General features: G+C 44.1%; 2 protein-coding genes across 5 annotated transcripts; one reads left to right on the forward strand and one right to left on the reverse strand.

Moving 5' to 3' along the window:
* The first annotated feature begins 1,045 nt into the window (after window positions 1-1,045).
* On the forward strand, window positions 1,046-17,735 carry LOC120065693 (U5 small nuclear ribonucleoprotein 200 kDa helicase). Its single transcript, XM_039016810.1, has 44 exons — window positions 1,046-1,393; window positions 1,746-1,909; window positions 2,021-2,192; window positions 2,364-2,556; window positions 2,673-2,827; window positions 2,924-3,076; window positions 3,172-3,271; window positions 3,388-3,524; window positions 3,696-3,776; window positions 3,956-4,129; window positions 4,246-4,383; window positions 4,544-4,699; window positions 4,830-5,000; window positions 5,186-5,379; window positions 5,513-5,636; window positions 5,799-5,948; window positions 7,018-7,128; window positions 7,224-7,355; window positions 7,503-7,691; window positions 7,872-8,069; window positions 8,220-8,372; window positions 9,457-9,537; window positions 9,666-9,749; window positions 9,837-9,943; window positions 10,858-10,976; window positions 11,098-11,252; window positions 11,380-11,569; window positions 11,686-11,859; window positions 12,038-12,198; window positions 12,325-12,552; window positions 12,688-12,879; window positions 13,043-13,221; window positions 13,355-13,506; window positions 13,611-13,719; window positions 13,852-13,960; window positions 14,055-14,244; window positions 14,381-14,545; window positions 14,708-14,829; window positions 15,006-15,149; window positions 15,323-15,499; window positions 15,620-15,780; window positions 15,976-16,057; window positions 16,164-16,256; window positions 16,451-17,735. Exons 1-44 carry the CDS (start codon window positions 1,349-1,351, stop codon window positions 16,598-16,600), a joined length of 6,414 nt encoding a protein of 2,137 aa, XP_038872738.1. The 5' UTR covers window positions 1,046-1,348; the 3' UTR covers window positions 16,601-17,735.
* Window positions 17,133-24,406, reverse strand: LOC120065803 (probable cytosolic iron-sulfur protein assembly protein ciao1-B). Of its 4 annotated transcripts, none has more exons than XM_039017095.1 (7): window positions 24,026-24,406; window positions 21,026-21,174; window positions 20,815-20,926; window positions 20,600-20,688; window positions 20,244-20,436; window positions 20,060-20,132; window positions 17,133-18,398 (listed from the first exon to the last, which is right to left on the reverse strand). In XM_039017095.1, the coding sequence occupies exons 1-7, from the start codon at window positions 24,162-24,164 to the stop codon at window positions 18,164-18,166; spliced, it is 990 nt and encodes a 329-aa protein (XP_038873023.1). In that variant the 5' UTR covers window positions 24,165-24,406; the 3' UTR covers window positions 17,133-18,163. The 4 variants fall into 4 exon arrangements, with proteins under 4 accessions (XP_038873023.1, XP_038872947.1, XP_038872879.1 ...); XM_039017019.1 differs by having other exon boundaries at window positions 20,060-20,135; XM_039016951.1 differs by having other exon boundaries at window positions 20,235-20,436.
* Window positions 24,407-24,548: the final 142 nt, after the last annotated feature.

A 24,548-nucleotide genomic window follows, 5' to 3' on the forward strand; every position in this document is an offset into this window, starting at 1 on the left:
CCTGCAGGGAGAAACTTTGTATCGGGGCAGGGGAAAAAGAGGGAGAAGCATCGGGATAGTCACATTAGAAGGGGTGGGAGATGAGGAAATGTTGGACGGGCAAGGACTTGATATGCAACTTGTAACTTGATATATAGTTTGAAGAAATAATAGATGAATACCCTCCGTCGTGGTTTACATAGGCACATACAATACAGACACATTGTATTCCTCATAAAATCTTGATTATTCTAGTCTTTCATTAACATAATCAATCATAGAAACATAATGTGTTTATGTGCGACACCTGGGTGATAAAAAATTATAGGATAATAATGAAATGGTGGATACCAGTGGATAGTACAGTATTTTACGTCTACTGTATACGTAGCCTAGTGTGTGTGTCCAGATAATTTGAGACTGGGTGGGCCTGAGGTGATCGCAGTACAGGAAGTATTTAGGAAGAGAAAATATCCAGGAGATGATACACAGTAACCTACATATTAAAATACTATCCACCATTTTAATTGTATTTTTTTTATCACCAAAGTGCCACACAGATTACTAGGCAATGCAATAGAGATTAGCGATCAGGCTATACACTACAGCTACAGTATATTGCAGTATGTACAAACACAAAGGGAATGGAGCAACTGCAGGCAATTTCCTAACTATGTTTTTTTAAAGAATGGCACAGCAGCCCAATTATTAGCTATGCCTTTGTTGGGCAGTATTCACAAACCTATATGACCTCTTGTCATTATATAATAGTCACCAAAGCCCAGCCGGGCTAACAATACAGTCAGTGGTGGTTGATGAGGAACAGTCTGAGCGGGGGTTTTGAACCTGGGACACCTGACACAGCACTAACATATGGATGGGGATGCTATACTCTCACTATTAGTTTAGATTCTAGAAACCCCTATATTTAATTAAATTGGCCATAGCTGTACTGCTTCGTCGAATTGATAGAGGTAACTGTAAAAAATATATAATTTCGAATTTGACCTACGACGCGGACGGAAGCGGAAGTAGTAACTGAAGCGCCGCTTGTTGTTGGAGTGAGCGTGTTCGCAGAAACGAATGGCTAACGCTTTTACTAACAACAAGTACATCACATATCGCTAACTGTATATATTGATACAAAGGATTTTCGCTTACCTCTATTTCTTGATCCAAGCACATCAACATTGGCTGTGGAGCTAACGTTAGCCAACCTTAGTATAGCATCCCCATCTTAGCTGGCTGCTCTAGAAACTCGCTAGCTAATGTTCAGCTAGATAACATTAGCTAGTCATCGTTCTTCCAGTGACACTGTAAATTGTAACTTTTGAACCACAAAAGTGCTTAAACTTTCATTCAAGCAATCATGGCGGATGTTACTGCACGTAGCTTGCAGTATGAGTACAAAGCGGTAAGTATGAAATTGAACTAAGCTAACTAACGTTACTTGGAGATGTTTTCACTCGTGCTGTATTGTTTTCTTGCGCCTAAGTAGTTTGCAGTAGTTATCTAACGTGTTACCGGTATGCTAATGTCTCTGGACACAGTATTGTAATTTCTACTGGTTACTAGCTAGGTAGTTAGCGAGAAGTTAGCCAGCTAACGTTAGTCTGTTAGCTAGCCAGTTTGTCCAATGTTGGCAAACGAATTTCTCTAAATGTGTTGTTTTTGTGCTTCAGTAAGCGTATAACTAGCCAGCATGGTGAAGGCAAGTTTACATTGCTTTACCCTTCCTCTTAACTTTGTCTATTGTCCAATACTAGAACTCCAACTTGGTCTTGCAAGCAGACCGTTCGCTCATTGACCGCACAAGGCGTGATGAGCCCACAGGAGAGGTGCTGTCCCTGGTGGGGAAGTTGGTGGGAACCAAGATGGGTGACAAGTCCCAGAGGACCAAACCTTCAATGCTGGAGGAGAGACGGGCAAAGTAAGTACAAGTGCCTCTTCAAGTCTTTTTCTGGTGCATGTCTGAAACACTTCTTGACTGACTAACCCATGTATGACTATTCCCTCCACCTTTGTCTTTTAAACTGTGCAGGAGGAGAAAGAGAGATGAGGACAGGCATGACATGAACAAGATGAAGGGCTTCACCCTCCTGTCAGAGGGCATTGATGAGATGGTGGGCATCGTGTACAAGCCTAAGACCAAGGAGACCAGGGAGACCTATGAGGTCCTTCTCAGCTTCATCCAGGCTGCGCTTGGAGATCAGGTCAGAGAAATAACTGTTAAGACACTTGTGCAATTATGTGTCTGTCTCAAGGGGTCATTGGTTTGAAAAGAATGAAGAACACTATGCAGACCATATATAATGGTGGAATGAACAATGTTCTATTCAAATCAATGACTTGAATATGCCTGTGCTGTATTTCTGTATCTGCAGCCGAGAGATATCCTGTGTGGAGCGGCTGATGAGGTGCTGGCTGTGCTGAAGAATGACAAGATGAGGGACAAGGAGAGACGGCGTGAAGTGGAGCAGTTACTAGGGCCTGCAGATGACACACGCTACCACGTGTTGGTCAACCTGGGCAAGAAGATCAGTGACTACGGGGGCGACAAAGAGCTCCAGAACATGGGTAAAGAAACAAACACAATGATGAAGGAATGTTTACATTATATTCACTCAACTGGATCATGCATTAATTTCTGGCTACTATTATGCACTAAAATGAACCAATGTTTCAACACACAGATGACAACATTGACGAAACATACGGAGTGAATGTCCAGTTTGAATCTGATGAGGAGGAGGGTGATGAGGACCAGTTTGGGGAGGTGCGAGATGACGGCTCAGATGAAGAGAGTGAAGGAGAGGAAGCAGACTTGGGCTGCACTCTGACAGCCAACGTAAGACCCCTCATTCACATAACACACACGTCTGTGTTTATACTAAACTAAAATGTCTCTTTTAACCATTGCACTAATTAAACATGTATCCTGTAGCTTGGTGTGACAGGTGATGTGATGACAGCCAAGAAGAAGGAGCTGCACCCTCGTGACATCGATGCCTTCTGGCTCCAACGTCAGCTCAGCCGTTTCTATGACGATGCCATAATCTCTCAGAAGAAAGCAGATGAGGTTCTGGAGATCCTCAAGGTATGTGTTTGTGTGTCTATTTGTTTCAGTATCTCTGCCTTTGTCTATGTGGTTGCCTTGGTCTCTGACTGACTCCCTGTCTCTGTATTCCACAGACGGCCAGTGATGACCGAGAATGTGAGAACCAGCTGGTCTTACTGTTGGGATTCAACACCTTTGACTTCATCAAAATCCTTCGTCAGCATCGTCGCATGAGTGAGTACCTATCATTTCCACAACTAATGTACATTAAGTTAACATTTAGAGGGGAACTATAACAGCATGCATTGCCAAAATTGAGAGGTCACTCGTAATCAATTTCTCTGCTACAGTCCAGTACTGTACCATGTTGGCAAGTGCTCAGAGCGAAGCAGAGAAGGAGAAGATCATAGGAAAGATGGAGACAGATCCAGACTTGTCCAAAGTTCTTTATCAGCTGCAGGAGACTGAGAAGGAGGATATTATTAGGGTAAGAAACCATCTTAATTGTTGTATTAATCACTGGATAAGTCATTGTTTCTACACTGTGTACTGTAGACGTATTGGAACAGACTGAAATACATAGAAGGATAAATGATCACCTAAGCATTTAATGTTGGTTCCCTTGGTCTCAAACAACGGCTGGTGTTCATGTCTTCAGGAAGAGCGATCTCGCAGGGAGAGAGTAAGGAAGTCTCGTGTGGACAATGACTTGGAGTCTATGGACATCGACCATGGAGAGGTGAGGAGGACCATGAATAATGCACACATGACTATAGCCTGTCTATAGCCACTGTAATCCACAGACAATTTTCACATAAACTATAAACATTACACACATGTAGCAATGACATGCATTCAATATGAATACATTGATGCTAAATAAATCCTAACTTCAACCATTTACCCCCCCTCTCTCAGTCCATGACCCCTAAACAGTTGCTGGACCTGGAGGACCTGGCCTTCACCCAGGGAAGCCACTTCATGGCCAACAAGAGGTGCCAGCTGCCCGATGGCTCCTTTCGCAAGCAGCGCAAAGGCTACGAGGAGGTGCACGTCCCTGCACTCAAACCCAAGCCCTTCGCTGATGATGAGGTGTGTGTGCGCCTATGTATCTTTTTGATGTAGTCAGTACTGACGCTTCTAGCAAGTGAATGGTCTTATTTTCAAGAAATGTCACCCAAGCCTCAATTGATCATCTGTATTATTAGGTGCTGGTGACCATTGAGAAGCTGCCCAAGTATGCCCAGGCAGGTTTCGAAGGGTTCAAAACCCTAAACCGCATTCAGAGCAAGCTGTTCAAGACTGCTATGGAGACCGATGAGAACCTGCTGGTGTGTGCTCCTACGGTTAGTAAATAAACCACGGTCAACTATAATACACTGCTCTCTGCTCAGCACTCTGTCATGTTGCATATGTTCAATAGTGCCGTTGTTGAACTCGGATTTTTGTTTTATAACTTATCCCAATGTATTTTCTTCCTCTGCCTATTCCACTGGGTGCCTCCAGGGAGCAGGTAAGACCAACGTGGCCCTCATGGCTATGCTAAGAGAGATCGGCAAGCACATCAACCTGGACGGAACCATCAACTTGGACGACTTCAAGATCATCTATGTGGCTCCTATGCGCTCACTGGTACAGGAGATGGTGGGAAGCTTTAGTAAGGTGAGACTTGTTTTTTTTATGGGGTCAGAACTCAGTGTTATATGCTGTCACGCACTTGAATTGCAGGGGGGCTATGTTTGTATAATAAGGAATTTTGTGATTGTGTTTTGCATGTCTCCCTCCCTCCCAGCGTCTGGCCAGTTATGGCATCATAGTGTCTGAGCTGACAGGAGACCACCAGCTGTGTAAAGAGGAGATCAATGCCACCCAGGTCATCGTCTGCACCCCAGAGAAATGGGACATCATCACACGCAAAGGAGGCGAGCGCACCTACACCCAGCTAGTGCGCCTCATCATCATTGTAAGTACAGACACTCTCTCAAACTTAAATGGTCCTCTTATGGACTTTATGCAAGACCCTTTAATCAAACATCCCATTACTATTTCCCAAGCATTTATGTTATTTGACATGATTTTTTAAAACTGTAGTTATAAACTCATTGGGTGTAAGAGCTGTATGTAACTGAGTGTGTGTCTGGTGGTCAGGATGAGATCCATCTGCTGCATGATGACCGTGGGCCAGTCCTGGAGTCTCTGGTGGCCAGGACCATCCGCAACGTGGAGCTGACACAGGAGGACGTGCGTCTGCTGGGTCTCAGTGCCACCCTGCCCAACTACGAGGACGTGGCCACCTGCCTGCGGGTAGACCCCGCCAAGGGACTCTTCTACTTTGACAACAGGTCAGCCAGGGCTCAGGAAGGAGGGTCAATCTCTCCACACACTCTCATTTATCATCCTACTATAGATGAACAGGTTTTGTGAGAGGTTGGATTGAAAGCACAAATCTGACTGATAGTCTTTTCTGTCTTCCAGTTTCCGTCCAGTGCCCCTGGAACAGACATATGTGGGCATCACTGAGAAGAAGGCTATCAAGCGCTTCCAGATCATGAATGAAATTGTCTATGAGAAGATCATGGAGCATGCTGGGAAGAACCAGGTGAGGCCTGCTCAGCCTAGTGTTCTTCAACCATCATCTGACTCTGCATTGCCGCCAACACAAAATATGAGACCCGGAAAATCCTAATGTCTATCAGATGAGAAATATCAACAGACAGAACATTCCACACAATCTAGTATTCCTGTGCTAACTGTTTGTCAGGTGCTGGTGTTTGTCCACTCCAGGAAGGAGACGGGGAAGACGGCCCGGGCTATCAGGGACATGTGTCTGGAGAAAGACACCCTGGGGCTGTTCCTGAGGGAGGGGTCAGCCTCAACTGAGGTCCTCAGGACTGAGGCAGAGCAGTGCAAGGTGAGTTCATCTGACCTGGGGACTAATTTTAGCTAACAAAGCCTGTAGAATGTCCAGAATTCTACACACATCTGTCCCAAATCTGTGAATATTGTCATGGGAATTTCATAATTGTAAGATTCTTATTTGCATAAAATAGACAGGGACCAGTCTTATTAAAATTAGATAATAGTATTTATTCTCGGAGCACGCTCCCATTGAACCACAAACAACAGTTTATATACAAAATATGACGTCATTGGTTACAGAATGAATCTCCTCCTCTCAACCAAGACAAAACAGGTTCAAAAGTTCATCCCAACTCACCAGCGCACACACATGACACACAATATAACTGGATTAACTCCTGAAGTTTCACCATAATTTATTACCACTTTAGCAGACAGCTCCAGATAATGAAAAACCTAGGGAGTCACTCGCTGCCTTATCTAAACATCCCAGGGCTAAGTTGAGTCGGTTCAACCATAGGTTAACGATCCTTTTTGCTTACTTAATAACCCACAACACATATCTCTCCAACTAAGTTGGAATGGTGTTTATTATGTTTTAATTACTCCTTGTTCATGCTACATAATCCCTTATGAATTAACATTATTAATCAGAAGAGTTCAATTAGTTATAGTTCTATTTAAATGTAGATATTGTTTAGTCATTATTCATAAAATTCCTAACAGTAAAATAACAAATCTTTGCAATAATCTGATTATTGAAGCTGCAATATGTAACTTTTTGGGCGACCAAACCAAATTCACATAGAATTGTGAGTTATAGATCTGTGATTCTCATTGAAAGCAAGTCTAAGCAGCGGTAGATCTGTTTTGTGTGTGCTATTTCTATGCTTCCCGTTAAGTTTCATTTTTACATCTTTTGGTTTTGAACACCAACTTTAAACAGCTGAACATACAATATTTTTGATTATTGAAAATATATTTCACAGCCGTTTAGATTTGTCACAAACTGAAATTAATTGAACTATTATAATTTTAGCAACCAGGAAATGGCAAAGCAATTTCTGCATATTGCCCATTAAAAAGAAAGGAACATTACATACATTTTTTTCATCCCCCAGAACCTTGAGCTGAAGGACTTGCTGCCCTACGGTTTCGCCATCCATCATGCTGGTATGACCAGAGTGGACCGTACCTTGGTGGAAGATCTCTTTGCTGATCGCCACATCCAGGTTAGTCTCTACTAACCTCTTTCCTTTCATACAGTCAGAGCTATTGTTACAATGTCACCGGACCTGTCTCACCGAAAGGGCTCTGTCTGTTTCAGGTGCTGGTGTCCACAGCCACATTGGCCTGGGGTGTGAATCTGCCTGCACATACTGTCATCATCAAAGGCACCCAGGTGTACAGCCCAGAAAAAGGCAGATGGACAGAGCTGGGAGCCCTGGACATTCTACAGGTTAGTCTGCATTGGCCGGATTAGACTAGTGAGGTACATACACAGGGCTAGACTTCACTGTAGCAGAGTATTTTATGAGCTAAATAATGCTCAAACTCTGTTAGCTTTGTGAGTTTGAATGACACCTGTGTTCTGTGCTGTGTTCAGATGCTTGGTCGAGCGGGGCGTCCTCAGTACGACACCAAGGGAGAGGGCATTCTGATCACATCCCATGGGGAGCTACAGTACTACCTATCTCTGCTCAACCAGCAGCTGCCCATCGAGAGCCAGATGGTGTCCAAGCTGCCAGACATGCTCAACGCTGAGATAGTGCTGGGCAACGTGCAGAATGCTAAGGTGAGCGTAAACTGGATTTACAACACCGCACACAACTCACCACTAATAACAATACAGACATGCTGTGGTTTGGTACTGAAACTACCTGTGGAGAGACTGGTCAACTAGAACCATTAGTGCTAACATTCAAACCCTTGCTGCTGTAGTGGTCTCACTCCTCCCTTGTTGTCTCCTCATCAGGACGCTGTGAACTGGCTGGGCTACACCTACCTGTACGTGCGCATGCTCCGTAACCCCACCCTGTACGGAGTCTCCCATGACGACCGCAGCTCGGACCCCCTGCTGGAGCGCCGCAGGATGGACCTGATCCACACGGCAGCCAATGTGCTGGACAAGAACAGCCTGGTCAAGTACGACAAGCGGACCGGCGCTTTCCAGGTACACACCGCTCTACACATGCACTCTGTCCAGTGGGATCAATGCAATGACACTGACCTATTGAGGCCTCTTCAAGATTCTGAGATGGTGAAAACAAAGATTATGCTATTGATATTCATAATAGATTACTTTTCTCATCCTTCCCTGAAGGTGACGGATCTGGGTCGCATCGCCAGCCACTTCTACATCACCCATGACTCCATCCAGACGTACAACCAGCTGCTGAAGCCCACCCTCAGTGAGATCGAGCTTTTCCGTGTCTTCTCCCTCTCCTCTGAGTTCAGGAACATCACTGTCAGAGAGGTATGCAGCACTCTAGAATAGGGATGGGCACGGTTATTCAAATATCCAAATGGGCGTTACTATTCGCTTACTTGGGAGAGTATTAACTTTTGAGAGAATAAATATCGGCCTACTTTAACAATGAAAAGGCTTTGACTAAAATGAAATACGATTATCTATGTGACATTGTTACATAGCCTACAAGGATAAACCATTACATTTTTTGTTGTTGTTTAATGACAGTTTGTATGAGTGCGCCCCATTAAAAAGATTCACCGGCAGCCTACACTCGTTTCACACGTGTAGCTTGTTGTTATTGTCAGTCAATCAAAGCGCTGCTGCATTCAGAGGCTCCATGTGTAGCAAGTGAAGAGGGAGATTTCTAATCAATACAAAATGGAATTAAAATAACATAATTAAGTTGGCTAAATGAGAAGGAGTAGACTAAAATAATCAACCAAGAGGTAGGCTGCTGTTTCTTATGAATGGAGTTGTAGACAAGGACAGGAAGCTCATGCAAAAAATACTCAATTAGTTAGCCGTGCTACGTAAGCTAGATAGATAACGGCAGCAACACGCTTTTCTATCATACCATCTGATAGTGCCTGTCTTGGCTGCATCAAATCGTTGTAAAGAAGCTAGCTAGCTAACTTAAAGTAGCCAGTTAAGTTAGCCAGGTAGCTAGCTAGAGTCTTTAACTGGCCTGTAGCCAGCTAGCTTCTTTACAACGATTTGATGCAGCCAAGACAGGCACTACCAGATGGTAAGATAGATAACCTATGGCAGCAACAAGTTTGGCTACTTTCTCTCTCTCTCCCACACACACCCTTCTGCTGAAACAAGCAGAGGGCAGCACACCGGCTGTCTCCATTGAAGTTTGAAAACTTTTTTTATTTTTTATAAAAACATGTATTTCAACTATCTGAATAGCCAGGGAAAAAAGGTGAAATCTTTTAAAATGCCCATCCCTACTCTGGAATACTATATTTAATTACAAAAGGCCACAAATGTTACTGAATGCTTTTGGCCCAGGTCTACACCAAACCAGCAACTGTACAGTAAAATGCTACAGATACATGAATGCTCACGTGGGGTCTTATTTCAGGAAGAGAAGCTGGAACTGCAAAAGCTGCTGGAGAGAGTTCCCATTCCAGTGAAGGAGAGCATTGAGGAGCCCAGCGCCAAGGTATAATACTACTACACGTGTCAATGTTGACACTGTACACTGATCAATGATATGGAACACCACTGCAGTATGTATTGCTAGAGCCCTGTTGCTATGAGCCAGTTCTGAGGTGGGTGTTCGTATTACAGATCAACGTGCTGCTCCAGGCTTACATCTCTCAGCTCAAACTGGAGGGCTTTGCTCTGATGGCTGACATGGTCTATGTGACGCAGGTAAGGCTATGTCCATTTGTTTGTTTGGTTAGAGAGATGTTTTAAGTATGTTACCAGCATCTGACTGTTAACTATATCCTTCCTCAGAGTGCTGGAAGACTGATGCGAGCCATCTTTGAGATCGTCCTGAGCAGGGGATGGGCCCAGCTCACAGACAAGACCATGAACCTTTGCAAGATGATTGACAAGAGGATGTAAGTTAACCATTGCTGTTTATTCCTAGTTTTCACTGATGAACACCTTAGTCACCAGTCCTAGTGAATTATAGTGAACAAAAATATAAACGCAACAATTTCAACGATTTTACTGAGTTACAGTACATATAATCAGTCAATTGAAATTAATTAATTAGGCCCTAATCTATGGATTTCTTATGACTGGGCAGGGGTGCAGCCATGGGTGGGCCTGGGAGGGCATAGGCCCATCCACTTGGAAGCCAGGATGACTTTTTCTCCACAGAAGGGCTTTATTACAGACACAAATACTCCTCAGTTTCATCAGCTGTCTAGGTGGCTGGTCTCAGACAATCCCACAGGTGAAGAAGCCGAATGTGGAGGTCCTGGGCTGGCGTGGTTACATGTGGTGTGAGGCCGGTTAGACGTACTGACAAATTCTCTAAAACAACATTGGAGGTGGCTTATGGTAGAGAAATTAACATTAAATGATCTGGCAACAGCTCTGGTTGACATTCCTGCAGTCAGCATGCCAATTGCACTTCCCCTCAAAACTTGAGACATCTGTGGCATTGTGTTGTGACATAACTGCACATTTTAGAGTGGCCTTTTATTGTCCCCAGCACAAGGTGCATCTGTGTACTGATCTAGCTGTTTAATCAGCTTTTTGATATGCCACACCTGTCAGGTGGATTGATTATCTTGGCAAAGGAGAAATGCGCACTAACAGGGATTTAAACAAATTTGTGCTCAGAATTTGAGAGAAATAACCTTTTTGTGCGTATGGATAATTTTGGGGATATTTAATTTTAACATGGGACACCAACACTTTACATGTTGTGTTTATATTTTTGTTCAGTGTACATGATGAGGCTGGAATGAAATGTGATGTTCCTCTGGTCTTCTCTGTCTGAATGTGTCCCTCTCCTACACAGGTGGCAGTCCATGTCTCCTCTGCGTCAGTTCAGGAAGCTCCCAGAGGAAGTCATCAAGAAGATTGAAAAGAAGAACTTCCCCTTCGAGCGCCTCTATGACCTCAACCACAATGAGATTGGTGAGTCTGCTCTGCATTGCACCCCAAATTCCCCACCTCGATCTGGACCCACTAACACTACACACTCATTGATTCATCCCCGGTTGTTGAAGTTGTCATTGAAAGTGTTTCTGTCCCTCAGGTGAGTTGATCCGCATGCCCAAGATGGGGAAGACCATCCATAAGTACGTGCACCAGTTCCCCAAACTGGACCTTGCCGTTCACCTGCAGCCCATCACCCGCTCCACACTGAAGGTGGAGCTCACCATCACACCAGACTTCCAGTGGGATGACAAGGTCAGTGGATCTGTATACTACCCTCAGGCTGTTAGTTTATAGCTGTTACATGGCTCAGATTAAATTAGGTTTTTCTTACTGTAACACACCCACACATTCATACACACCCTCTCTTTGGCCCATACAGGTGCATGGCTCGTCAGAGGCCTTCTGGATCCTGGTGGAGGATGTAGACAGTGAGGTCATCCTACACCATGAGTACTTCCTGCTTAAGGCCAAGTACGCCCAGGACGAGCACCTGGTCACCTTCTTCGTGCCCGTGTTCGAGCCCCTGCCCCCACAGTACTTCATCCGCGTTGCCTCGGACCGCTGGCTGTGTGAGTGCGACACTCCTCTGGCTAGCTCTTATTAGTAACTTAGTCGATTCAAACTGTGTAAGCAAATCTAAAGTTTTGGAGGATGTCAATTGAAAATGTTTCTCTCTCTCTCTCAGCCTGTGAGACCCAGCTGCCGGTGTCTTTCCGCCACCTGATCCTGCCAGAGAAGTACCCCCCCCCTACTGAGCTGCTGGACTTGCAGCCTCTGCCTGTGACCGCCCTGCGTAATGCCGCCTTCGAGACCCTCTACCAGAACAAGTTTCCCTTCTTCAACCCCATCCAGACACAGGGTAAGACACACTCTGAGACTCTGAAGTGTCACCATTTGGGCTAACAGTTTCTCACTGCACCCATCTGACCTCTAAGACCAATGTGGCCCATTCAATGACTTCGATCAGGCACATACCTCTATACCTTTGTCGCTTACATTTTGAGTAAAATAACGTGTGGTATTCTCTGTTTGTCCAGTGTTCAACGCTGTGTATAACAGTGATGACAACGTGTTTGTGGGAGCCCCCACCGGCAGTGGGAAGACCATCTGTGCTGAGTTTGCCATCCTGAGGATGCTGCTGCACAACGCAGAGGGACGTTGTGTCTACATCACACCAATGGAGGCCCTGGCTGAACAGGTACAGGGTTATCAAGATGGAGTGTTTTCGACTTTAACATAATGTTGTTTTTGTCTGACTTCTGATTATTCGCACTTATATTACCCATTCCTTCCACCCCGTTTAACATCACTCGTGTGTGTCCAGGTGTTTGTTGACTGGCACCAGAAGTTCCAAGATGCTCTGAATAAGAAGGTGGTGTTGCTGACGGGAGAGACTAGCACTGACCTGAAGCTCCTGGGGAAGGGTGACATCATTGTCAGCACCCCGGACAAATGGGACATCCTGTCGCGCCGCTGGAAGCAGAGGAAGAACGTCCAGAACGTCAGCCTCTTCATCGTGGACGAGACTCACCTCATTGGAGGAGAGAACGGGGTAAGGCCATGATCCAAACTGATGAAACCTATATGTCCACATGCCTAGTGCTTTGATTAGATAAGAACTATACAATGCTTTTTTGACATGTGAAGTAAAATATATTGATATTCATACTCACCGTCTTGCTTGAAGCCTGTGTTGGAGGTGATCTGCTCCAGGATGAGGTACATCTCGTCTCAGATTGAGCGTCCCATCCGCATCGTGGCCCTCAGCTCCTCCCTGTCCAACGCCAAAGACGTGGCCCACTGGCTGGGATGCAGCACCACCGCAACCTTCAACTTCCACCCCAACGTCAGGCCTGTTCCTCTGGAGCTGCACATCCAGGTCTGTACCATGACTGTAATGTCCTCTCAACCTGTTACATCATCAACCTGCCCTTATCCAAATAAAACACCAATAAGGTTTTGTCCATAAAATATATTATTATCTGGCTGGATAATATCATATCTGCTCAATTTACCTTAATTGTAATGCCTCTCTCTCTCAGGGCTTCAATGTGAGTCACACCCAGACTCGCTTGCTGTCCATGGCCAAGCCAGTGTACCACGCTATCATGAAGCACTCCCCCTCTAAACCGGCTGTGGTGTTCGTCCCGTCCCGCCGACAGACCCGCCTCACCGCCATCGACATCCTCACCTTCTGTGCTGCTGATGTGGTCCCTCAGAGGTCAGACCCATAACCTTTACACACTTTTTAATAGTTCTGAGTGGTGCAAGGAGTTAAAACTATGTATACAGTGTTGGTAGATGTTATAACATGAGGTCTCAGAGCAGTAACAGATGTACCTGTCTCCCTGTAGGTTCCTGCACTGCACTGAGAAGGACCTGGCTCCCTTCCTGGAGAAGGTGACAGACGGCACCCTGAAGGAGACGCTGGCCAATGGGGTGGGCTACCTGCACGAGGGCCTGTCCACTACAGAACGCAGGATCGTGGAACAGCTCTTCAACTCGGGTACAACTGGCCACTCCCTTAGACCTGCTGATATAGTACATAGTTAGAGAAAGTATAGCGGATGATTGTTAAATGACATACTGTGTCTGGTCCTCTGTCTGCAGGTGCAGTCCAGGTTGTAGTGGCCTCACGCTCCCTCTGCTGGGGCACAAACATATCTGCTCACCTGGTTGTTATCATGGACACCCAGTACTACAATGGCAAAATACATGCGTAAGTAACACTGTTTGTTTATTATATATATTTTTGGTTGTTGTAATGACTACATTCCCTAGTCTATATCACTCAGACCCCCCCCCTGCCTCAGTTTAAGTGTGTTAGTGACCCTGTCCTCTGTGTCCCCAGCTATGTGGACTACCCTATCTACGATGTGCTCCAGATGGTGGGTAAGGCCAACCGGCCCCTGCAGGACGATGAGGGACGCTGTGTCATCATGTGCCAGGGTTCCAAAAAGGTACGTCAGCAATATCCTCTTTTTCTCTCCATTTTCACTCAGTCACTCCATCATTCTGTAATTTTAAAACCTAATCTATTTTTCTCAAATCTAGGATTTCTTCAAGAAGTTCCTGTATGAGCCCCTGCCGGTGGAATCTCACCTGGACCACTGCATGCACGACCACTTCAATGCTGAGATCGTCACCAAGACGGTGGAGAACAAACAGGACGCAGTGGACTACCTGACCTGGACCTTCCTGTACCGCCGGATGACCCAGAACCCCAACTACTACAACTTGCAAGGTGAGACAGGCACACTTACAGCACTGGCACTGCTCTCTACTGTTGAAATTCTAGACATGTAGTATTTTTCCATACCTGTAGTGTTTTTGTCTAGTAGTCTTATGTTAATGTGCTGCTCTCCATCTCTCCCTTCCAGGCATGTCTCACCGTCATCTGTCTGACCACCTGTCAGAGCTGGTGGAGAACACCCTGCATGACCTGGAGCAGTCCAAGTGCATCAGCATCGAGGATGAGATGGACGTGGCACCTCTTAACTTGGGCATGATTGCTGCCTACTACTATATCAATTACACCACTATCGGTGAGAACTACCACAACCAACATCCCATTGTCACTAAATATGGCTTTATCAGTCACATCACCTATGCTGTGAACCACCCCATAGACTAAGCAAATGTTAAAATAGAATACATACATTATACAGTATATAACTTGAGTTACTGATATTTTGTGTTTGTATCAGAGTTGTTCAGTATGTCCCTGAACGCCAAGACCAAGATCCGTGGATTGATTGAGATCATTTCCAATGCTGCTGAGTACAAGAACATCCCCATCAGACACCATGAGGACAACCTGCTCAGACAGGTAAACACACTAATGCACATCAATAATCATAATATGCACTTTTGCAGACTTACCCCACCCAAATAGCCATGAAGAACTGGAAGTAATGGAAAGTGTGAATTCATTGCTCACAAATACTAATCTGGAAGCATTCTATGAAATTGTCATTAATCAAGTTGTATATGTTGTGTTTTCAGCTGGCCCAGAAGGTGCCCCACAAACTGAACAACCCCAAGTTCAACGACCCCCATGTGAAGACCAACCTGCTGCTGCAGGCTCACTTGTCCAGGATGCAGTTGAGCGCTGAGCTCCAGTCAGACACAGAAGAGATCCTCAGCAAGGTGAATGAGAAATGAATAGATGCGTTGGTGCAGTCGAAGCTGTGGTAAATGGACTCTGTAGAGCAGAAAGACTCTAGTATGACCTAGTGTTGAAGAGTTCAGAAAGTAGAGGGTCAGATTTGAAGTGTGCTAGTGTTTTAAAATCTATGTGTATGGTTGTGTGTCCTGTCCAGGCTGTGCGTCTGATCCAGGCCTGTGTAGATGTGCTGTCCAGTAATGGCTGGCTGAGCCCTGCGCTGGCTGCTATGGAGCTGGCTCAGATGGTCACCCAGGCCATGTGGTCCAAGGACTCCTACCTCAAACAGCTGCCCTACTTCACCTCTGAGCACATCAAACGCTGCATGGACAAGGTAACACATCCACTACTGCCTGTGACTCTATTCATTTGTAACACTTCCGTTTTCCAGACAAGGGATCATGGTCATCTTGATTTGGTGTGGATCTTGAAGCTGATCTCTCGTATTTCTCAGGGTGTGGAGAGTATCTTTGACATCATGGAGATGGAGGATGAGGATCGTAGTGGGCTGCTGCAGCTCTCAGACACCCAGATAGCTGACGTGGCTCGCTTCTGTAACCGCTACCCTAACATTGAACTGTCCTACGAGGTGGCAGAGAAGGAGAACATCAAGAGGTGATTTAAATGAGGGTGGTAGAGGGAAATAGGTTGACTGAATATAGAGATCAGTACCACAGGAAAATGTTTGTTTTCTTCGGAGGTTGTTAATTATAAGGTCTTTGCTACTTACTACTACTGCCCAGTGAATCTATAGACCAATGAGAGAAGCAGAGTAAGTGAAGGTGTCTGATCATATCTTTGTGTTTACAGTGGAGGTCCAGTGCTGGTTCTGGTCCAGTTGGAGAGAGAAGAAGAGGTGACTGGGCCTGTTATTGCCCCACTCTTCCCCCAGGTATGGATCATCACCACCAGTTTGTCAGAACTCCTCTAGTGATTCATTCAAAAAGCACAAACTCAACAATGACCATGTATAACCTTTGACTGTGTTGTTGTTTCAGAAACGTGAGGAGGGCTGGTGGGTGGTGATTGGAGACCCCAAGTCCAACAGCCTGATCTCCATTAAGAGGCTGACCCTGCAGCAGAAGGCCAAGGTCTGTTTAGAACCCTAACTGGACCTTAAAGAGCCAATACATGCAAGCATCTGCATATTTTGACAGTCGCCTACATGTAGGCTAGCATGTAAATGATCTAGCATCTGAAAGCCCAAAAGTAATCTTAAAAGGTGAATACCCTCTGTGTCAGCATTGCTTGGCCTCACTCTCTGTGCCCTTTTCTCCCATTGCAGGTGAAGCTGGACTTTGTTGCACCAGTGCTGGGCGTTCACAACTACACACTGTACTTCATGAGTGATGCCTACATGGGCTGTGATCAGGAGTATAAGTTCAGCGTGGATGTGAAGGAGGCAGACAGCGATGGAGACAGTGATTCAGACTAATCAGGCATCAACAGATGACAAGTCATTTCTCAATTCAAGCTGGGATCAGTAGAGGTTGTTTGTTTTGTTTTACAATGAACAAAAATATAAACACAATTTCAACAATTTTACTGAGTTGCAGTTCATATGAAGAAAGTCAATTGAAATTAATTAATTAGGCCCTAATCTATGGATTTCACATGACTGGCAATACAGATACCATCCAAAAAAATGGGCCTCGGGATCTTGTTGCGGTATTATTGTGCATTCAAATTGCCAATGTTCATTGTCCGTAGCTTATGCCTGCTCATACCATAACCCCACCGCCACCATGGGGCACTGTTTGCATCAGAAAACCGCTCGCACACACAATGTATTATGATCATGCTATTTAATATGCCACGCCTGTCAGATAGATGGATTATCTTGGCAAAAGATAAACGCTCACGAACAGGGATGTATACAAAGCACAAAATGTGTGAGAGAAGCTTTTTGTGCATATGGAACATTACTGGGATCTTTTATTTCAGCTCATGAAACATGGGACCAACACTTTACATGTTGCGTTTATTTTTGTTCAGTGTAGATGAGGCATTGAGTCACATTTATAGTCAATCTCTCTTTGGACTGTTATATTCTATTGTGCTTGAGGTAATTGTCAGACCTTTTTGTACAATTGTTTAAATGTGTTCCAGTCGAGGATAGTAATGTGTATATAGTACCTAATTACAGAAGTCTGCTTACATTTTTAGTAAACAACTCAGTGTCTCAATTTGTCTGTAACTGTTTCACAACTCTGCAATCATGGTTGGGTACTTTCTAAATAATCTGTTACTAGTCAATTGTCAAACTCAGTAACGCAATCTGATTTTCCCTTAAGTCAGAAGACAAAGGATCCATCAAACGCATTGTGTGTAATCATAGTGGCCGCTGACTCGCTCAGGTGGAACAAGCTTGCGCCTTTCAAGACTAATTTGAATGTCATTGAACAGTCTTAATGTATTTTCCCCCCCTGGCAACAATTGATTAGTAAAAATAAGTTCAGTTACTCCCAACCCTGTCTGCTATTAAGAGTGATTAATGATCAGCCTGTTTTGTTTGTTGGTGATATACCTTTGTGCTGTCATGGCTTTTCCAATAAAAATTATCCAGACTACTTTGACTGTAAATTAATATAATCTGAAGACCATCTTTATGAACAATTAATATAAAAGCAAAGACATTTTCTATCAAAGCTTACTAGAAGTGGTTTCTGGAAACATGTATCTAGACATAAGTGTGTTGAATCCCTTGATATTACAAAACACCATTGGAATGTGTAATATGTTAGTCAAATACATAATTATGACATGTAGAACATTTAGGGCCCACATTCATTTTTGAACCACAAAACAAGTGCACAGGCAGGAATCTTATCAGTATAATGAAATCATAACCACTCTAACCTCATTAAAACAGGTTATTGCAAGAGGGATTAATAAACATTCATGACACTTTCAGTGCTGTTGGCACCCTTGACAGTACAAGGTAAATTCAGCACTGTTAAACACTGGATCTGGAAGTCCTAACTAGCCCAACATGTTCTCAGACCCCAGACTGGTAGTTCCAGACTGCTATCTCCCCATTGTCACTGCAGGAGACAAGGAGCCCAGCCTCCTTGGGGTGCCATGCGATACAGTTGACATCCTGGGTGTGGGCCTTGGGTACATGGGCAGACAGGGAGAAAGCAGGTTGGTCTGGGTCAGCCGTCTCATCCTCCTTAAACACACGTACTCCGTCATCACCACATGCAGTCGCCAGGGCACCCGTCAGTGGACACCTGAGAACAACCAAAGAGTACTAACTTGGTGAATCTGGCTGCATTTTTAAATATGTAAATTCATTCAAATATAACCTACCTTCCAAAAGTTTGGGGCCACTTAGAAATGTCCTTGTTTTCCATGCAAAATGAATAGGAAATATAGTCAAGACGTTGACAAGGTTATAAATAATGATTTTTAATTGAAATAATAATTGTGTCCTTCAAACTTTGCTTTCGTTCAAAGAATCCTCCATTTGCAGCAATTACAGCCTTGCAGACCTTCAGCATTCTAGTTGTCAATTTGTTGAGGTAATCTGAAGAAATGTCACCCCATGCTTCCTGAAGCACCTCCCACAAGTTGGATTGGCTTGATGGGCGTACCATACGGTCAAGCTGATCCCACAGCAGCTCAATAGGGTTGAGATCCGGTGACTGTGCTGGCCAATCCATTATAGACAGAATACCAGCTGACTGCTTCTTCCCTAAATAGTTCTTGCATAGTTTGGAGCTGTGCTTTGGGTCATTGTCCTGTTGTAGGAGGAAATTGGCTCCAATTAAGCACCGTCCACAGGGTATGGCATGGCGTTGCAAAATGGAGTGATAGCCTTCATTCTTCAAGATCCATTTTACCCTGTAAAAATCTCCCACTTTACCACCCCCAAAGCACTCCCAGACCATCACATAGCCTCCACCATGCTTGACAGGTGGCGTCAAGTTCTGCATCTCACGAATGTTCTTTGTGATCCGAACACCTCAAACTTAGATTCGTCTGTCCATAACACTTTTTTCCAATCTTCCTCTGTCCAGTGTCTGTTCTTTTGCCCATCTTAATTTTTTCTTTTTATTGGCCAGTCTGAGATATGGCTTTTTCTTTGCAACTGCCTAGAAGGCCAGCATCCCGGAGTCGCATCTTCACTGTTTACGTTGAGACTGGTGTTTTGCGGGTACTATTTAATGAAGCTGCCAGTCGAGGACTTGTGAGGCGTCTGTTTCTCAAACTAGACACTAATGTACTTGTCCTCTTGCTCAGTTGTGCAACAGGGCCTCCCACTCTTTCTATTCTTGTTTGGGCCAGTTTGCGCTGTTCTGTGAAGGGAGTTGTGTACTACGTTGTACGAGATCTTCAGTTTCTTGGCAGTTTCTTTGCAATTTCTCACATAGAATAGCCTTCATTTCTCAGAACAAGAATAGACTGACGAGTTTCAGAAGAAAGTGGTTTGTTTCTGGCCATTTTGAGCCTGTAATTGAACCCACAAATGCTGATGCTCCAGATACTCAACTAGTCTAAAGAAGGCCAGTTGTATTTCTTCTTTAAAATCAGGACAACAGTTTTCAACTGTGCTAACATAATTGAAATAGGGTTTTCTAATGATCAATTAGCTATTTAAAACGATCAACTTGGATTAGCTAACACAATGTGCCATTGGAACACAGGAGTGATGGTTGCTGATAAGGGGCCTCTGTACGCCTATGTAGATATTCTTAAAAAAATATATATATATATATCTGCCGTTTCCAGCTACAATAGTCATTTACAACATAAACAATGTCTACACTGTATTTCTGATCAATTTGATGTTATTTTAATGGCCCAAAAATGCTTTTCTTTCAAACAAACATTTCGACGTGACCCCAAACTTTTGGACGTTAGTGTATATTTCTATAAAGAGGACTCTCACCATGCAATATCATACACTGTCCGTCCATGAAACCCTGAAAGGGTACAAACACATTTCCAAGCCGCGTCGGTGCCTTCTGTAAAAAGAAATATATAAAAAATCTGTTGTTTTTCCTTACCTTCCTTTTCCCCAAACCATCTATACATCTATGGAGCATTGTGTGCATCTTTCTCACCCTGCCCACCTTCAGGCTGACATTCTTTCCAGATCTTCACAGTACAGTCATCACTGCAGGAGGCCAGTCTCTGGCCACTTGGGTCAAAGGTCAAACCCCAGACAGTGGAGGTGTGTCCTTCCAGGGTCGCCCTGCACTCCCAGTCATCATCCTCTTCTTTATAGACACACACATTGTTGTCGTAGCTACATGAGGCGAGGAGCTGCGTAGAGAACATCACTTAGCTTTAATGGGGGGAGACAGTGAATGCAGAGTACAGAATAGTGAAACGATTAGTCCAGAGAAGCCTTGCAATGGGGTGTCATGAGATTATATAACATTGCTATTAGTACAAGGAGTGAAACAGCATATGAAATAGGCAGTACCTCCTGTGTTGGGTGCCAGACAACATGCTTGACATCCTGTGTATGAGAGTTTACCACACTCACACACTCATACTCATTCTCCTCATCCACTGAGAAGGAAAGAGATGGTGAGAGACTATTCAAAACTACATGCAGAGAAACAGTTGAATGTTAATACTTGTTTCACGTGATAGGAATGAAATTAGTTTGTATTTCTATATTGGTGCCGCACTAACCTTCCCAGATCCAGACGCTCTTGTCTCTACTACATGTGGCCAGCAAGTTACCGGATGGGGCCCAGGCCACACATTTGACCTCATTCTCATGTCCTTCCAAAACAGTCAAGCACTGAAAGAAACAGAGACAGTGTGATGCTCTCAACTAGGGCCATGTCTTACCATCATCACCATAAATGCATATGCTGTTCACAGTTGCAAGTCCCCTCACCTCAAAATCATCATTCTTCTTTTTCCAGATGCAGGTTTTGGCATCAAAGCTGGCTGAGGCCAGGTAGTTCCCACATGGGGACCATGCCACCTTTCTGACTGTTCTCTGGTGTCCATCCTGGAGCACGGTCTTGCATTCCCAAGAGTCACCTACACAGATAATCAAATGGGGGTCATTTTTTCCAGTAGTGTGCTACTGCAATTTGGGGCGGTCCGGCATGTGGGCATTCCTGCATCCCATTGGTTCCTGCATGAAACACCGGCGACACCGTGTGCTAACTACACTGAACAATATAAACGCAACGTAAAAAGTGTTGGTCCCATGTTTCATGAGCTGAAATAAAAGATCCCAGAAATGTTCCATAAGCACAAAAAGTGTATTTCTCTCAAATTATGTGCACAAATGTTTACATCCCTGTTAATGATTATTTCTCCTCTGCCAAGATAATCCATCCACCTGACAGGTGTGGCATATCAAGAAGCTGTATAAACATCATGATCACTACACAGGTGCATCTTGTGCTGGGCACAAAAACAGGTCACTCTAAAATGTGCAGTTTTGTCACACAATGCCACAGACGTCTCAAGTTTTGAGAGAGCATGCAATTGGCATGCTGACTGCAGGAATGTTCACCAGAACGGTTTCCAGAGAATGTAATGTTCATGTATCTACCATAAGCCACCTCCAACATCATTTTAGAGAATTTGGCAGTACGACCAACACTTGCAAACCAAGTGTAGCCACGCAGGCCCAGGACCTCCACATACAGCTTCTTCACCCAGCTTCCCTGAGAAACTGTGTCAGTGAAGCTCATCTGCACGCTCGTCGTCCTCACCATGGTCTTGACCTGTCTGTAGTCCGGCATCATAAGCGACTTCAGTGGGCAAATGCTCATTTTTAATGGCCACCGGGCAGATGGCAGACGTATAGCATCGTGTGGGCGAGCGGTTTGCTGATGTCAACGTTGTTAACAGAGTGCCCCTTGGTGGCAGTGGGGTTATGGTATGGGAAGGTATAAGCTACGTACAACAAACACAATTGCATTTTATCGATGGCAATTTGAAAGCACAAAGATACCGTGATGAAATTGTGAGGCCCATTGTCGTGCCATTCATCCGCCGCCATCACCTCATGTTTTCACATAATAATGCTCAGCTCCATGTCACAAGGATCTGTACACAATTCCTGGAAGCTGAAAATGTCCCAATTCTTCCATGGCCTGCATACTCACCAGACATGTGAGTTGAGCATGTTTGGGATGCTCTGGTTCGACAGCAACTCCGCACCGTCATTGAAGAGTGGGACAACATTCCACAGGCCACTAAAAGCCTGATCAACTCTATGTGAAGGTGATGTGTAGCGCTACATGAGACAAATGGTGCTCACACAAGACACTGACTGGTTTTCTGATCCATGCCCTTGCCTTTTTTTTAGGGTATCTGTATTCCCAGTCATGTGAAATCCATAGATTAGGGCCCAGTGAAGTTATTTTAATTGACTAATTTCTTTATATGAACTGTAACTCTGTGAAATATTTGAAATTGTTGCATGTTGCATTTATATTTTTGTTCAGTGTAGTTTGCTAGTTAGCGACACAGTGTGCACAGCAAGCTACGCCTAACAAAATTATAAACACAACATCAAATCAAAATCAAATTTTATTTGTCACATACACATGGTTAGCAGATGTTAACGCGAGTGTAGCGAAATGCTTGTGCTTCTAGTTTAGACAATGCAGTAATATCCAACGAGTAATCTAACCTAACAATTTCACAACAATTACCTTATACACACAAGTGTAAAGGAATGAATAAGAATATGTACATGAAAAAATATATGAATGAGTGATGGTATAGAACGGCATAGGCAAGATGCAGTAGATGGTATAGAGTACAGTATATACATATGAGATGAGTAATGTAGGGTATGTAAACATTATATGAAGTGGCATTGTTTAAAGTGGTTTGTGATACATTTCTTACATCAATTTTTCCATTATTAAAGTGGCTGGAGTAGAGTCAGTATGTTGGCAGCAGCCACTCAATGTTAGTGATGGGGTTTTCTAGGGTTTTGCCAGCCCTGGTTGCGCAATCGATATGCTGATAGTATTTAGTGAGCCTTGTTTTCAAAGACTTTACCGAGTTACAGTTCATATAAGGAAATCACTCAATTGAAATAAATGAATAGGGCAGACTGGAGGTTAGTGTACTAGCTAGCTTGATAGTTAGCGACACCGTGTGCCAGCTAGATTGCTAGCACACTGTCGCTCCGTGTGCTAGCTGGCCTGCTAGTTAACTAGCACACGGTGACACTCCCATCTGCTGTGTACTGGAGTCTTCCTAAGGACTAGATGGCTAAACTAGCAGACTGTCCACTGGCGTACGGCTAGCTAGATAACGTTGTCGCCACCGATCCTACTTATGATGGTTTATCAGTGGCTGGCATCCAACATTATTGTGCATTAATGCCACCTACTGTACTGGAGGGCATTGGCTTCCCGCCTGTAACCTAACTTAAAACTAGAATATGTAACTTTTTGAGCGACCAGACCAAATTCACATTGAAAGAACTATATTTCTTTCTCATTGAAATCAAGTCTAAGAAGCGGTAGATCTGTTAAATGTGCTTAAGTTTCCCGTGCTTAAGTTTCACTTTTGCATCTTTTACTTTAGGTTTTGTAGACCAGCTTCAAGCAGTTGAAAATACAATATATGTGGCTATGGAAAACATTTCAAAGGTTTAGATGGTACAATGACTCTACACAATGACTGCTTGTTTTGTCACAAACTTAAATTAGGCGAACAATCAGAATTGTAGCAACCAGGAAATGGCGGAGTGATTTCTGCAATGTGGATCTTTAAAAACCAATATAAATATATAGAGGTGCCTGCAGATGCAGAAATGCCCACATACAGGAACTCCCCCTTCTAATTTTTTGTTTGTTTCCGCGGGCACATGCTGCTGTCAATGTTCATTTCACAGCGGATTTGTCATATTTACCTTCCCTTCCCCATATCCGAATGGTTCGGTCACCACCGCATGATGCCAGCAATGTGCCTTTGGGGTTCCATGCAACATACCAACAGCGGGAATCTGGATGCGCATTGAATTTCTGTAGAAGGGCCAAAGTGTCGTTCATTGCTAGCAAGCTGCTATATAGCTAGTGACTTGTTATTTGCAACTGATAATGCTGCTCCCAAAACAGCAAGCTAGTCGTAGCTATGCAAACGTCATACACACATAAATAAGGAAGACAGCTAATATCCACTTCAAATACGAGGTTTTTATATGGTATTTGTAAATTAATTTCGCAACTAAAGTTTTACCGAAAATACTCAAACCTCAACTTCCTACTTTCTCTTCCTCTCCGTAGGTAAGTGCTGCCAATTTAAAGTCCATTCGGCTCATTACCGCCGCCATCAGTACACGATGATCATTGCATGTTTTTTGGACACGTTGTACCAAATGGCCAAAGTGTAGCTGCATAATATCCCAGTAGGTGGCGGTAATAACAACAAATGTA

Source organism: Salvelinus namaycush, chromosome 1 (genome assembly GCF_016432855.1).
Source record: "Salvelinus namaycush isolate Seneca chromosome 1, SaNama_1.0, whole genome shotgun sequence".
Lineage (NCBI taxonomy): Eukaryota > Metazoa > Chordata > Actinopteri > Salmoniformes > Salmonidae > Salvelinus > Salvelinus namaycush.